General features: G+C 39.2%; 1 protein-coding gene across 4 annotated transcripts in view; it reads left to right on the top strand.

Moving 5' to 3' along the window:
• Positions 1–10895, top strand: part of ATP10B (ATPase phospholipid transporting 10B (putative)) — a 255531-nt gene extending 244636 nt beyond the window's left edge. For all 4 annotated transcript variants that reach the window (XM_075601935.1, XM_075601934.1, XM_075601933.1 and 1 more), the window contains 6 exons: positions 240–365; positions 2218–2418; positions 3202–3282; positions 3761–3865; positions 5383–5570; positions 6505–10895. In XM_075601935.1, coding sequence (XP_075458050.1) covers positions 240–365; positions 2218–2418; positions 3202–3282; positions 3761–3865; positions 5383–5570; positions 6505–6967 — 1164 coding nt within the window. In that variant the 3' untranslated portion in view covers positions 6968–10895. The remainder of the gene's footprint in view (positions 1–239; positions 366–2217; positions 2419–3201; positions 3283–3760; positions 3866–5382; positions 5571–6504) is intronic.
• The last annotated feature ends 5735 nt before the right edge of the window (positions 10896–16630 follow it).

Genomic DNA, 16630 nt, shown 5'->3' on the forward strand with positions numbered 1-16630 from the left:
TATATAGAATCCATAGATTTTAATTGCCACTGAAATTACACTTGTATGAGACTTAAGGAGTGCTATAGCTTGGCACTGGAGCAATTTTGACCTTAATGGGTTGATCGGAAAATCCTAGAGGCATAGATCACTCATTGAGAGTAATGATAAGTGGCCCAGGATGAATTATTTATATAGACAGAAAATCTGTGTCCTGGAGATTTGTTTCATACATTGTGTGTCTTTCATTGTAATTCTAGGCAGTGATGTCCAGCGATTTTGCCATATCCCGTTTCAAGCATCTAAAGAAGCTATTACTGGTTCATGGCCATTGGTGCTACACTCGATTGGCGAAAATGGTCATTTATTTCTTTTACAAAAATGTGGTACGTTTACTGAAATTATTAAGGCTCTCGTTGTGTTTGAATAATAAGATAACTCCTGTCTGCACACCAAATCTCTTTGTATTTCTACACTGCAGTACTTATGAATAGAGTTGCTGTAACTCATCCAATAATTATCCACCATTGATTATAATTCTCTGGACATGATGATATAACGATATATCTTCATATATGTGTGGGTAACATCTGCATACCATCCCTCAATAATGCTAGGCACGTTTTCACAGAAAACAAAATAACTCTTATTATTCTTGAGTGCTATTTTATGTGTAATCAATGTATAGTTACTAATTGATTATAGAATCCAGCTAATTAAACTAGTGCTAACAATGTGCATACACAAAACATTATTTATAGTGCTTATATTCAACTCTCACAAACAAGGTTAACGTAGGGAAATGTGTGAAGATGGAAGATGAATTTGTATTAGCAGATGGTTGTCTAGGCAACAATTTAAAAAAAATATTGTTTCATTTTTTTGTAGGCTTATTTCATGCAGCGACGCAGTGCAAATTAAACACTTTTTTTTGTTCAAAGTTTAATAATGCAAATGATGTGATTGCTGCAAATGAATTTAATCTGAATAAATGAATAGCACAGAGATCTCACTTCCACTCCTTCAAATACAAAGTGTTGATTGAAAAAACAGCACAATTACAGCAAATAAAGGAGATGCATTTTCAGTACTTAATATTTAATGAAGGATAAAGATCGAACCTGAGAAGTAACTCTAGGATATTTGCATCATTGCAGTGTTGTTGCTTTACTGTAATAAAAAGACTACATTTCAAAAAGATCCCATTAATCTCTAAATACAGGCTATCAAAATAAACATTGGTCTCGTGCACATTTACATTTGTGTCATTAATCACATCGATCGGTGTAGATTATCACCTTGAGACAATAGAAGAGCAAATACAACCTCTTTCTAAGATCAACCATTCACTGCTTGGAATTTCTAGCAACACAAGTGGGCTGCTGTGTATTATTTGACCCTTTAGCTGTGAATGGGTTATCATGCTCGCAACACTTGGTACACGCAAGGTACTTTAGATTTGAGAAACATTGAGATAAGCAAATGTTCTCTACTGTATGTTCGAGCTCTTGTTTAATGCATCATTTACCCTCCCAAGCTTATACATAATGAATATTTCCATACCCTCAAACATTATTCAAAGAACTGAGTTTGACCTTAATGTCGATGTATTAAAGTGTGAATTCACGCTGGCGAATGTTTTTCGCATTTTTTTCCCCCTTTAACGTGGGATTGAAGAAGGGGATCTCTGGAGTTGAACCCCATTCATTTCAGCCCTGGGGATACTTAACTCCTTAGGGCAGTGTTTCCCAACTCCAGTCCACAGGGAACCCCAACACGTCAGGTCTTAAGGATATCCCTGCTCCAGCATAGGTGGGTCATTTTGACTGAGCCACCTGTGCTGGAGCAGGGATATCCTTAAGATCTGACCTGTTGGGGTTCCCTGAGGACTGGAGTTGGGAAACACTGCCTTAGGGGGTACCGGTAACCGCTCTGCTAGCAGGGATCACGTAATCGCAGAGTTTGAAAGCTCCCAAATTCTGCGGGCCAATAGGGAAGCCGTGATGTCATCAGGTTTGGCTTCCTATTGGCCCATGTGATGCAGGAGCTTTAAACATTGCCAAGATACCGGCACCCTCTTTTGAGGTCATATCTTGGGAAGCAGGGTGTTCCCGGACCTGAAATTAATGGGGTTCAGCTTCGTAGACCCCCTGCTTCAAATTTAAAAAAAGCACAATAATAATAGAAAAAGCATGAATTGCTCCTTTAAGGTTCACATATCAATCATATTCTTACCAGGCCTATGTCAACCTGCTCTTCTGGTACCAGTTTTTCTGTGGCTTCTCCGGCACCACCATGATTGACTACTGGCAGATGATCTTCTTCAATCTCTTCTTCACTTCTGTGCCTCCTCTTATTTTTGGAATCCTTGACAAAGATGTTTCTGATGAAACCCTAATGAGTTTGCCTCAGCTTTACAAAAGTGGACAGAAATCAGAGGTGAGAATAGCTGGCTCCTGCTATCAAATTCAATACCTAACATTTTACCTTACACTGAATACGATTTATTACAGTAACTTACGATCAGAGAACCATATCTTCCTTTGATTCTGATTACACTAGGCAAATATTATCACAGATCAAGAATATAAATTTTAGATGGCAGAGAATTGTACTTTTGTTCTGTATTTGAACAACCTTATACATTTTTTATTGCATACATTATGCACACATTAACATTTGTCTATGACTAATTGAGTAATAATATATGAACTGCTTAAATGCCAGAAGGACAAGCAATGCTTTGCAGTACATTGCTGGCACCAGTGGTGTTCAAGTGGTAATACATTTCTTTAACTATAAGAAAAGCAAAAATCCCAAAAGTTGTATATGCATTATGGAGCTGTACTGTAGGTATGGCTTAACTAGGCGTAACATATCTCACAGCAGCTAGTGATACATAGAAGTTTCTGAGGCATACCTTTACTGAAACTTCGAGCTTTCAACTGTGACTTGGTAAGATGCATTAAAACTGCAGAGCATAAAAGTTAATTAACATCAGATTTTCCCTCTCTCTACATATTCTCAGAATTGGTACCTACTTTACCATAGTTGGGTCCCGGGTTCTCAAAAGCCTATGCACTTATTGAAATATTTTGTGTTTCAAATGAATGCTAACATTAACCATTTCATTAAAGATTTGTTTTTTTTATACTAAATTGCCAGAAGAATAAAAATTACTGTCTTCCCTAATGATGATCAATAATCTATTTTACACCACAGTCCTACAAGATGTCTACATTTTGGATTGCCATGTTAGATGCCTTCTACCAGAGTCTCATCGTCTTCTTTGTCCCATATTTGGTAAGTTTGTAACCCTCTATCAGCTTAGAAAGACAGATAGGCATCATTACTTTAAGTTGGTACCTAATGGATCAATGCTGAGACACTGTAGAAATATTAATAGTCGTGTGCCTATACTTATATTGAAGGTTTGGAAGGCAGTAGATTGCTGTTGTTGCTTTGGCCACCATATCAAGATATCTGAAATGAGAGTAGCATTTAAACCATGTGACAAAAGTGTTTACTGTGAACTGTTGGCTTTCCTGTAAAAATGTTACTTACCCGTACAATAGTCTGAAGAGAAATGATTATAAGATACTTAAATGTATAGTACAGGGTATTTAAACACAGTGCAAACAAATATGCGTCTGAATATTTTTGGTACGGCTTATATCATATAACCCATGATAAATTAAACTATGGTCAGGTCATGGCGGTTATGTCATGAAGTAGATACATACTCTGTCTTATGTTGTATTGTTCTGTTTTCCTTTTCTAGGCATACAATGGTTCTAATATGGATGTTATTTCATTCGGCACTCCTATCAACACCATCTCACTCTTTACAATCTTGCTGCATCTTGCCATTGAAATAAGAACTTGGGTATGTTTAGAAAAGAGCCTATTAAATCATCCTTTATTTTAGATTGTATTTTTAGAGTATTAGATAGCAAAGTAATTGAAAACAGTGTCAAGTTTATGGGTAAGGTCATGTTAATTCCTAAATAAATCTTCTCTAGTACTAGACTATCTCCTGGTAACAATTGGTAGAGATGGGAGAATCCACCCAATTTTCGCTGATGTTACCCCCAAAATCCGTATTGCGAGGTAAAATCTGCAAATGTATTTTGGCGGTTTCAAACCGTGTGAATTCATCAAAATCCACCATTGGATACAACCCGTGGACGGATTTGTAGAATCCAATCTGTCCCCAGGTTTCGGAATCCGCAGAGTATATTGGTTATAATAATTTACAAATCTGCAAGCGCAAATTGTCAGCAGCATATGTCTCTCTTGCCTTGGACGGATTCAAGTAAGAAATGCCTAACCCCCATGGATAATGTTGCCAATGTAAAATTCGCTGCAGTGAAAAACACAGCTTTACATGTGAGTTTTGTTGTCAGAAAACAAGGTTGTGAAGAATGAGTAAAAACTGTTTATGCTACTTGTTAACTGGTTGTCAGTATGGAGTCTTTTGTGTTGAATTCCCTTGTGTGTCTTAGGTCATTTTGTTTAAATCATAGAACCTTCAGCCCACTAGGGTGGTCAGTGGGAAATAGGCAGAGGAGGTAGAAATAGGATTGATGGGTTGTATTAAGCTCCTGAAAGTATGTCTGGTTTAGGTCAGCAAGTAGACACAGAAAGTAAAACGTAATAATATGTGTATTTTGTTGCTCCTCCCTATCTCCTAAAGATGCTCCATATAACCTCTCCTAAAATGACTTAGCTGAACTAAATGTGCAAAGTAAGATATAAAATAACTTTGACCAAATGGAGAATATATAAAGACACAATTTGCATCATAATGCGATAAGAAATATTCATTTTCTCCAGTTTGTTCCACAGATCTATTTAAAAAAAAAATGTAATTTCAGTTACTTGCATCTGAAGCTGATCTCTTGAGGAAAGAGGCTTACAAAAGCCAGACCTGGGTGATTGTAATGCCACATTGACTAAAATACACAACTTGCAATAAGCATTGTTTGATTTATCCCATTATACTACTGTACAGAGCAACTTCCCATATCACAGCAACCACTTCCCAAATCACTTACTGACACATTGGCGCCGATCGGCACGACCTGAAACCGGCGCTCAACTTCCTCTTACCATCAGCTTTGCAACCCATCAGTAGATATGTACCTCCCGTTAGTGTTAAGCAACAATCACAATGCCTCAGTAAAGGCAAAATGTACCAGTGTGACATATATCATTTAACATATTCAAATGCTGAGGACAAAGTTATAACAGAAATGATTAGAATATGTACGTTAAACAATTTATACTAGAGAAATAATAAAAAATCTAGTATGCGTCCCCTGGTATACATGATTTGTTTCTTCCATCCTGAGTTTTACCTAATACCACTGCTCCCAATTTTGTTTGTTTTTTCATTCATAGACTTTCCTGCACTGGATCACGATAGTTGGAAGCATTATCTCTTATTTTGTAGTTTCATTGGCCTACAATGCCATCTGTGTTTTGTGTAATGAGCCAACAAACCCTTACTGGATTATGGAGATGCAGATGTCAGACCCCGTCTTCTATTTAGTCTGCATTATTACACCGGTCATTGCTCTCCTACCAAGGTAAACATACTTAGTGTTATTAGTTTGTCACTAATTGTTTTCCTCACTGCTTTTATAGTGCTATGTTGTGCAGTATAGTTTGCCCATAATCAGAAAAACCTGCAAACATATGAACAAATTGGTGTGTGTGTGCGTGTGTGTGTGCGCGTGTGTGTGTGTGTGTGTGTGTGTGTGTGTGTGTGGGTGTGTGTGTGTGTGTGTGTGTGTGTGTGTGTGTGTGTGTTTATATACAGTATATATCCAACTCGATTGTTGAATAGAAAATAATACAAAGTTAATTTAGTGTTTACTTTTAGAGGTTGCTCAATTGATAATTAGTATTATAGATCTTGTAGTAAGCATCATAAGTAGATATTAGACACCCAAAGGCTCTAAAACATATATTGAGAGAATAAAGTTACTGAAGATGTCCTGCTGCCAATTTGGTTGGACCTGGAAGTATCCTCCTTAGACGAGTTTAGAGTTGGGTAGAGGCTTTTTGGTGTTCCAAATATTTATTTTGTACCTAAAGTCTTAAGCTGATCATCTATTTTAGGTTTTCACAATCTTTCAGGTAATGACAAAAAAAAGTCTTATGTAGAACTACATTATGGAAATACTTGGCATTTCAGTACAAATCCAATAAAACTTGTACAATAATAAGAGCTTTGTGCTTCATAAAATAGTAGCATATTAAGCATTACACCAGCTAAGGAGGAGGGGAGAGCAGGGGGCGCAGACTGAAAAGTTTGTGCACCCCTGATTTAGGGAACCCAGGTAATTGGTTACGTTTAATACAGACGTATGGAGTTTTGTGTCCGGGTACGTCGGTTTGCACCTTTATCCGCTGCAATTTCAAGGTTTCGTATCCATTCATAGAAACACAGATTTAAGACATGCAGCTTTGACATCACAAACTAATTTGTATATCATTTTTGTTCTGTTTTTTTAATAGGTTTCTCATTCGTGCACTGAATGGAACATGTAAAGGGTCTCCTATTGTTGAAGCTCAGCAGTTGGATAAACTTAGTAAAGAGCAAAGGGACATGAAAATACAGCAATGGAGGGAGAAAAGTCGTAGCTCAACACCAAGTGTGGCCCCTGCTCCCTCATATCTTGGCAACGGAGCAATGAACAACTCATACGTTTTACCTGCAACTCCAGAAAGAAAGTCATACTACAATTGCGCAGTTAACAATGAGGATTGTAATTATAATGCCAACCGTTTCTATGGGGAAGGGGCATCTTCTTCAGCCACTCCGTCTGCTGTTGGAAGACCATCTCCTAGGATGCACCTTCCAATACCTGAACCCAATGGGATGGGACATACTAAAGGTGTTACTGATCTTCTGAATGTCCATGCAGGAGACTTTACCAGAGCTAACCACCGAAGATCTATTAGTACAGTCACAGTGTAAAGAAACACATTATTGGGAGGCTATAAAAGGGACCCCAATGTATTTGTCCTTTTTTTGATAGCTGCTGTTCAACCCATATTGGGGGGAAATAGCAGACCTGAAAAACTTGTCTCCATCACTTCAACTGTGAAATTCTAGACACTGGAAGACAATTTTACACATCTACAGGAATGGTGCAATATGAACTTTATTTTGTGAAGTATGCAATGGAGGTAAAACGACAATCAAAATATTGTAATTGGTGTGTGTACATACACGTCTACATTAGTCTAATGACTTTGTGATCCTGTTTCTATTGACTGTGCTGCTATTGACTGTGCTGCTATTGACTGTACTGTAATCACATCTTTACTTCAAATTGCAGAGGTTTTTCCTCATACTTTTTATTTATCTTTCCAACAAGCTGCTTTCTAACTGGTGCTGCTGATTTGATGGAAATGACTCTGTGATTTCTTTAATCACTGTGAATACTGTAATGGGTTGTTGCTAAAATAGACTGCAAAATTATGTGACCTGTGATTTTAGACTAACAGTAAGCAGCAGTTTGACTTAACCACAACTACTTAGAAGTCTGGTTTTAACAGAAATGGGTGTGGCAGGTGTACATTTACCTACCAGTTGAAGGGTGTTCAGTAACATGAATCACTTATCCCTTAGGCATGTAACTACTGTACTGTATGCTTTACATTAAGGCTCTTCAACTTGCGACCCATGGGCCAAACCCAGCCTGCAAAGGGCCTTGGATTACCTGTCCTTGCTAATTTAATTCAAGTAGCTCAGCTACACATGATATAAATGCTTCCACTATGTAAGTATCATCATTTAAAAATATTTTACTATCATTTTTTAAATATTTTTAAATGTGTCTGAATTTACATAGACAATACTCGTGTCCCCTTTGAAACACTAGTTGAAGAGCACAGCTTCACCTTGTTTTGAACAGATATGTTTATGTATTTTACCTGCTTTACAAAACGTATATTATATGCTATACATTTCATCCGTGTGCCAGAAAATACAACATACTCTTTTCTAGTGGAAATTAATGGAACAGTCTGGTAAAGCATGTACGTTTGCTTTTTTAGTAGTAGACGTTACAGTAAACGTGAACCAAAGTCAACCCAAGCCAAAAAGTGAAGTGCCAGTTAAATGAGTTGTTGCTGTCTCTCTACATGTTGTACACACCAACTCTTATTTATTTTTAAATTGCAGTCATTTTTATTGCTTATTTTAAATCTTTTGTTCTACACTTAGAGTGCCCATGAACAAATGGCATTGTATAAGACAAACCAAGCTACATTTTTAAGACTTGACATGTTTTTTTTAAAATATTTTATTACATGTTGTCTAATAAATTAAATGCATTTATCTAGGGCTCAGTAACCGGCATTGCATGTATTTTGTTTATCGTGTGCATCATGGTGGTAAACTACAACAAAATAAAGTGTTTTCTTCCTTTTGAAACAGTAGAATTTAACCCCAGTGCTGCCAGAGAGGCAAGCAATGCATTGCTGGGCTTCTCTGGCAGCTCAACGGTTAATAAATCTACTTTTAAAAGAAAATTAGTAACCATTTTAATTAGTGAAGTGTATTTTAATACTTTCGGAAATAGGCATTCATTTGTGTTGAAGAATGTACTCATGCAAACTTGGCAATGGTTCATGCACAGTAGGCAAAGATCAATAATGGTGTGTGGTTAACCTCATTCTCTGAATACTTATAGTAATGGATGGGAAAAAGGTTCCAATGCAATTGCACTATGATTCTGCCCATCAATCAAATTAATGAGGATCAAATGGGTGCAGTTCAGTTAGCCAAAAAGTGGAATCTATTCATTATTTTACCATTCAAAACAATTAGGAATTGTTTGAGATTTTGATTGTATTTTTTCTCTTATATCTTGGACTAACAAAAATACAGATCACTTTTGCCTATATTCATGTACATTAACCAATGGCACTTATTACAAGGTATCTTAGACCTATTTAGACACTGGGACAGGTGACTATGTGCTTTAAGACCAGTCTGTTTAATGTAAGAGTTAATAAGTAAACATTTTCGTTGACATTTGCTTTAGGCCATTTGTGATGAAATCCATATACACTGCAGTTAATTGGATTTAGTCAGAGTTGCAGGTATTAAATCATGTTAACTAAACAAAATAGTGGATTGCCTGTGAATCACTTCTTGAAGACTTTCAAGTCACGCAGTATCCTTTTCGATTACGGGTTGAAGTCACGTTTACAAACATTCATTTACTGTACTTAATTTACACACTATGCATTCCTCCGGATGTCATCACACGATAAACTGTAATAATTGATCAACGATCGTTCTACTTAGTAATGACATCATTTCCACACAAAAACACTTTGCTGTGTAGTAAATAACCGCAGACGGGTGATTTCAACCAGTTAAGCAGCTGGGACATAATTATGTGAGGTGCTCAAATCCAATTTTACAAGGTATTTGAAGCAATTACCTGTTTTTCTATTATGATAGGAAGCAACAACATTGAAATGTGTAGATCGCACTCTTTTAGTCTCGTATATTGAAGATATGTTTTAAGGTGCCCCAACGCTGAGGCCTTGGCAAGAAGAACCCCACATTGTTAATACATTAAAGCAGTAAACCATTGGGGTCACCTCAACCTCATACCTGAATATTATACAGTTTTTTGTGTTGTACAATAGAACCTTGGATAGTTTTTAAATACTGTATGTTAAGAGGCCTCTGTTTTTGTGTTGCCATTATATGACACTATATAGTAGATCGGTTTGTTTACTACATAACGTTGCAAATGATTTGGAAATTTAGCAATCACATGCTCGTGGAGACATGTCATGTACTGTGAAAATACGCATTTTCATATGATATGCAACTCATTATTAATCATTGTCCTGAAGAAATTACAGGAAATGAAAGATTATTTTTTCAGAGTCACTTTGCTGGGAATAAAGCAGCCATCATTCAATGATAGTCAGTAAATTACATTCCAGAATAGGCTAAACGCTTTCGCAGTTGATCAGCATATCTGTTTGTCTTCTGCATGGCCTTTCAACATCTGCCTGAGAACGTTAACTGGAAAGTCATTTAGGCCTGGTCACCTTGATCATTTTAAGTACATTGTAAGTAAATCAACTGTCTATTGTAGATGTAGATTCATCAAGGCATTTGGTCGTCAAGGGCAAGAGACATCTTCAGCTTTATCTTCCAAAAATAGTTTATTGTTTATAAATAAATCAGACATTTGTATTCTTTATACTGGAACAAATTTGTAATTGAACATTAATAGGAATCCATGCAAGCACACGTGTGTGTATGTGTGTGTATATATATATATATATATATATATATATATATATATATATATATATATATATATAATCTCAAATGGAAGTATAACTGTATGTTCATTTGCATGTCTTAGGCAGGTCTGCAACCCCGCCTTTCACCATTATATTTCCATTTGCTATATGCTTTGCTGTGGAGGGTTTTTGTCACTCTTTTTACTCACCATAACTTAACTAAGTAGATATATATATAGATAGATAGATAGATATCCTGCACTCCAGTGGTAGAGTAGTAATAGCTGGTGCTAAGGTCATAAAAATACACAGCATACAATACCTGAAAGGTAAAAAGACAAAAGCACTCAGCAGTTCAGTAATGAAAAAATGTATTAAAGTGCAATTAAACACATACATACACACACAGTACAAGCTTAGTTGTGATCTGGCTGGACGGAATACATTTATGAAAATATTCAGTTGTTTAAAGGGTTACTGAGAAAAACATCTGCCTTTTTATCTTAATTCTCCTGCAGTATCAGACCTATGCAAATGATGTTGAACCATATTCTAAAAGCATCTTTGTACTGATAGCAATGCCCAACTGTGCACGGTTACTCAGATTTTTTTTTTTTTTTTTAGATACAGTATGTGGCAGGAGTGATTAAGTGCACCATTAAATTCATGCTGTGTTAGTGCTGGCTAGGTGCATATATTTATATAATATGAGGGCAATTTATCAAAGTTCTACTCCAGTTTTGTTCTAAATACAGTACTTCGCGAATTATCAATAAAGATCTCTCTTTTTTTCAAGTAGGTTCAATAGTAGGAACATCAGAGTAAAGCTTACATTTTACTTTGGGGATTTCACCATATGAGCTAGCGATCCTTATGTGGTTACATTTTTTAATACAAATATGAATAAAAATGTTTACTATAAGTACTTCAGGAGGTTCTTCCTGAACATCAGAAAGTAAATGGTACAGAGCAAGTCATCTGAGAAATACAATGGCATGTTTTAGAACTGGGGACATGATGTGGAATATCAAGATGATTCACAACATTTCACATACCTTCCTTGTGGAGAACGTTTACAGTTGCTTTTGATTTAATTGTTTTGTGGTAGGGCAAGTCGGACAGAAGACACTATGACTTAACGATGTCCCATTTTAGAAATATGCAGCTATCACACCAATTAACTACAAAACACCATGAAATGTTAGCTTGGTTTTTTGTTTTTGTTTAGCACCATCTTCTTTTTATCATTCACTGTGTAACATTTTGACTCAGGGAAATGTGTTATTAATTTTTAAGTTTGTATGCATTTGTTTTGTAACTATAACATGTGTACATAAATGTACTGGCTGCATTTTTTTTAAATTAATTGTTATGTTTCACATTACGTGTGATATTCTTTGATATGTACAATGTTTATTTAATGTAAAATGATAATAAAAAAATTTGTTTTCAAAAGATCAGTTTCTTCGTGTTGGTGACAGTCTTGCAGGCACGCCATCAGCGTTCGTGGGCCCAAGACAACAGTTTATACCTGGGCCCTTGGTTGTTGAGTGAGGGGAGGGGAGTAGGTGGGATAAAGAGGTTGTTGAGCCGTAGGGGACGGTGCTGAGATGTTATTGAGAATGGGTGCTGCTGAGTGGTTGTTGAGCAGTGAGAATGGACCCAGAACATTGCTTGGTGGGCCCGACAGAGAAAAAGGCGATGCTGATCCTCGTAGTTGCCTCTGATTTCCGATCTTGCCAAACTTCCTGGTTCGGATGGCCAAGCCCCCTGATGGTAGCCCTGCAGGCTTGTAATTACATATCTCTCTCTGTATATATATATATATATATATATATATATATATATAACAGTCCTGCTAACTACTGTATCTCCAGATCAACATTGTTGTATTAATTTAGTTCTGGTTTAGTGTACACATCGGCAGAGCTACAGTACAGACTTGACAGGACTGTAGTTTATTAGCTGCTATGCTGACTACCACGAAACTGAGGCATTGCATTTTATAGCTTTCTTTTCCCTTTTCCATATTATTTATTTTATTTCTAAAATGTTTTACCAGGGAGTAATACATTGAGAGTTACCTCTCATTTTCAAGTAAGTCCTGGGCACAGAGTTATGATGACAGATATATGGTTACAAATACATGGGTACATTAGGTGAACAGGGTTATACATTATATATAAAGACATTGCATTACATTAGGTAAACAGGGTTATACATTAAATATGAAGACATTGCAGTTAAAGATAAAATAAGTTATAGGCGTATATAATCGTTACAGACCACATAAAATATGAATATGAACAGAAAATACCCCTGACGAAATGTCCCACGTGACACAAAATGCGTAGGCGAGCCAGTGCATGCTGGGTACTGACGTGATGACGCTCCAGGCCTAACTGCTTACACGAGTGCAGGAGTTACTGAAAGTGGATGCCGGTCTGGAACTTCCCCTCAGCACATACCAACTGCGATCCGGAGAGGGGGATTCTGTCTGGACTACGGGTCGTCTATTTGAGTGTTTTCCTGCCTGGTGTACTTGGATCTATATGATCCTTATTTTATTGTAAGTTTTGTCCTTTTATTCTTATGCTACTATAAATTGCTTTATATTTTTGAACACTTAGTGATTCTTTCCCTTTTTTCTGCGCCCCCATTCTTTTGTTTTTATGTATGTGAGTCCTCTCTAGCCCCGCTGATCACGGGAGATGGGGAGCAACCCTGAAGAGGGAATCTAAAGAAAATTGCTGATGGCCAGCGCGCATTTTATACTGCCAATCTAGTTCTTTCAACATTTTGCAGTGATTTGTGTTGGAGTTACATTGGAGGACAAAATGGTATATTGAATTGTAGAGGGTGTCTAGTTTGCTACCGTGAGTTTGGGGTGCTGTGCCATATACTATGTCCCCATAGCATCTGCTGTGTGATGCACTTTTCTGACCTGCAGACTTAGGGAGGATTTGTTCCTATATAGCACACCTAGTTTGGAATAGGTTTTGGATGTCATGGTATCAATGTGCAACCCAAATGTTAAATGTGAGTCAAACCATATGCCCGTGTATTTAAAACTAGTAACAGGGGCTAGGATGGTATTAGAGCTGGTTTTTATCTAAAGCTCTGTCATTGGTAATTACAAATTTAGCCTTGGTCCCAAATACCATTGTTAGTCTTATCAGTGTTTAAAAACGGTTTGTTTTGGGAAATCCAATTTTCAAGTCTCAAATATCAGATTGAAGTATGTGTTCAAGGTCGGAGAGGCTATGGCTGTGTGCATATAGAATTGTGTCATCCATATACATGTGTATTGAAGCTCCCTTACAAGCTGTGGGAAGATCATTGATGAACACTGAGAAGATTAGGGGCCCCAGAACAGAGCCTTGCGGGACACCGCGGGTGATATCTAGGGGGTTGGAGTTTGTGCCCGAGATAGACACATGTTGGGATCTGCCTGATAGGTAGGAATGAAACCAGTTTAATGCGTGTTTCCCTATTCCAGAGCACTGAAGTTTATTTAGCAAGATAGCGTGATCAACAGTATCAAAAGCCTTTGCAAAATCTAGGAATATTGCACCATTAAGTTGTCCAAGTTCCATTCTACACCGGATCTCATTGCAAACTTTTAGGAGGGTAGTTACTGTGGAGTGTTTTGGGCGAAAGCCAGACTGGAATTGGCAAGGAAATTTGTCTTGGTGTAGTAATCGTTTAATTGGGAGTGAACACATTTTTCCATGACATGTATTGTTTTGGGAGAAAAGAGATTGGCCTGTAGTTTGAGACAGTACTAGAGCTGGCCTAGCCCGCATGGGTGGCTACAGCTATTGACCGGGGGGTGCGGCCCCCCCCCCCCCCCAGCTAGGCTGTTGGTCGCGTGCGCGATCAGGGAAGGCAGATGGGGTGGTTAGTTTTTAAATAGAGCCAAGGAACAAGCAACTGTCACTTGTTCCTTGGCGTTCAACAGTTTCACACACTCTCCTCTCTTCTCCTGCGTTTAGTAGGTTAAAATTGTTTGATTTGGGCCCCCCTCCCGGGGTGAGGGATTTTCCCTTCCCTCCTCGTGGTGAGGGACCCTCCGCCTCCCCCCCGTGTGTTTTTGCCGGTTTTGCCGGTGCCCGGGGGGGGGGGGGGTGTGATTGCAGGTAAGGCTGTTGTTTTTTGTCCTGCGTGGGACCTCCCTTCCTTCCTCGTGGTGAGGGACCCTTCGCCCCCCCCCCGTGTGTTTTTGCCGGTTTTGCCGGTGCTCGGGGGAAGGGGGGGGGGATTGCAAGTAGGGATAGGTTTTTGTCCTGCCTTTCGTTTTCGCGCTGTTTTATTGGTGGCAGCGGCGGGGGGAGGAGGGAGAAGGACGAGGAGAGTGACTCCTACCTGGGGCTGATGCGTGTAGGAGGGCGCATCGGCGTGCAGGAGGAGGTTTTTGCTTGGCGCCGTGTGCGAGCCCTGTTCCTGTCCTCCTATTGTGGCCACTTGTGTGGCTGGGGGGGGAAGAGAGGCTCGCCCAGCCCACGCTTAGCCGTGCGGTTGGGCTAATGGCAAGGGAAGGTATTTGCAAACATGAGTGTCATGTGGTTCCGCCTCCTGACGATGATCAGGGGGTGGGGGTTTTTTGGGGGGGGCGGGGGGCAAGGCGGTTGTTACGGCTGGGGGAGGGGGCTGTTGGTGGTTTGGCTGGAATGGTGGGCTTTTGCCCCCCCCTCCTCCCTCCTCCTTGGGGAGATATTGGCCCTCTTCCTTCCCCCTCTTTTTTCTTTCCACTCTTTTAAACAGTGGGAGGCGGTCAGGTGGGGCTGTCCATTTAAAAAAAAAAAAAAAAAATTAAATAAATAAAAATATATATTAAAAAAAAAAAAAAAAAAGTTTTTTTAAAAAAAAACAAAAAAAAAAACGCCTTTTGAGGTTGGTCTTGGTTGTGGTTAATGGAAGCCAATTTTAAGGTTTTTCGTGTCGTGGGTGACATCATACTTAAAAAAAACAAAAAAATAAAGATACAAGCATTAATGCGGGATTGTTTATGTTATTACAGCTTTAGAGCGGTTCTAAGTCTATTCAAGTGAACTGGTTTTCGTGGAAAGATCGGCCAGGCAAGAGTTCAAGAGTAGTTTGCTGGCAGGATTTAGGTGGTGGAATTAAACCAGTGTTTGACGAGCCATTGGATAAATTACAGCGCTAGTAGCGATGTCCTTTCAGGTCAGCACCATGCAGCTTTTGGCGGAGGCGCACATCCATGAGGAAGGATGGTTTCAGAAGCAGATGTGTGCACTAGTGCTGAAAGCTGGAAGTGATCAAGGAAGTTTGGGCAGTCGTGAAAACGCGAGAGGACAGGGCGGTTCCCATGCTACCTGCGCTGAGGCATGGCCATCATCAAGTGATGAAGGGGGTCCTAGTTACGGAGCACGGGAAGCGTTGGTGGTGCAGAAGGGTATGTCATGGCGGAGTTTTTGGAAATCACAGCCTATTTGGTTGAAGGCTGGGTGACTTTTGGGAGGAGCCTGGGAGATGGTTTCCCACATGAACAGGTGTGGGACATTGGGTCCCTGGAAAAACAGGGGTGGGACATGGGTCTCCACAAAAACAGGTGTGGGACATGGGTCCCCACAAAAACAAGTTTGGACATGGGTCCCCACAAAAACAGGTGTGGGACATGGGCCCCTGGAAAAACAGGGGTGGGACATGGGTCTCCACAAAAAACAGGTGTGGGACATGGGTCCCCACAAAAACAAGTTTGGACATGGGTCCCCACAAAAACAGGTGTGGGACATGGGCCCCTGGAAAAACAGGGGTGGGACATGGGTCCCTGGAAAAACAGGGGTGGGACATGGGTCTCCACAAAAACAGGTGTGGGACATGGGTCCCCACAAAAACAAGTGTTGGACATGGGTCCCCACAAAAACAGGTGTGGGACATGGGTCCCTGGAAAAACAAGGGTGGGACATGGGTCCCTGGAAAAAACAAGGGTGGGACATGGGTCCCTGGAAAAACAGGGGTGGGACATGGGTCCCTGGAAAAACAGGGGTGGGACATGGGTCCCAACCTTATAAAAAAAAAAAAAAAAAAAAAAACAAGAGCATGGATGGAGGCGAGCAGTAGGTGCCTAAGTGTTCCCTTTCTCCCCTAAAAAAAAAAAAAAAAAAAAAAGAGGGGGATTTTGGGAGGGGGCCGACATGCTCGCCATAGCCGGTTACTGGTGAAAGGAAGGCTGGAAAAGGATGGTTGGTAATAAAAAAAAAAAAAGGTTGGGGGGTTTGGTCCCAGCCTAGAAGAGAACGTAGGTAAAGGACTGGTCCTTTAAAAAAAAAAAAAAAAAAAAAATAAATAAGAGTTTATTCAGGATTAAAGGTTAGCTTAATTGGGGGTTTAA

Source organism: Ascaphus truei, chromosome 5 (genome assembly GCF_040206685.1).
Source record: "Ascaphus truei isolate aAscTru1 chromosome 5, aAscTru1.hap1, whole genome shotgun sequence".
Lineage (NCBI taxonomy): Eukaryota > Metazoa > Chordata > Amphibia > Anura > Ascaphidae > Ascaphus > Ascaphus truei.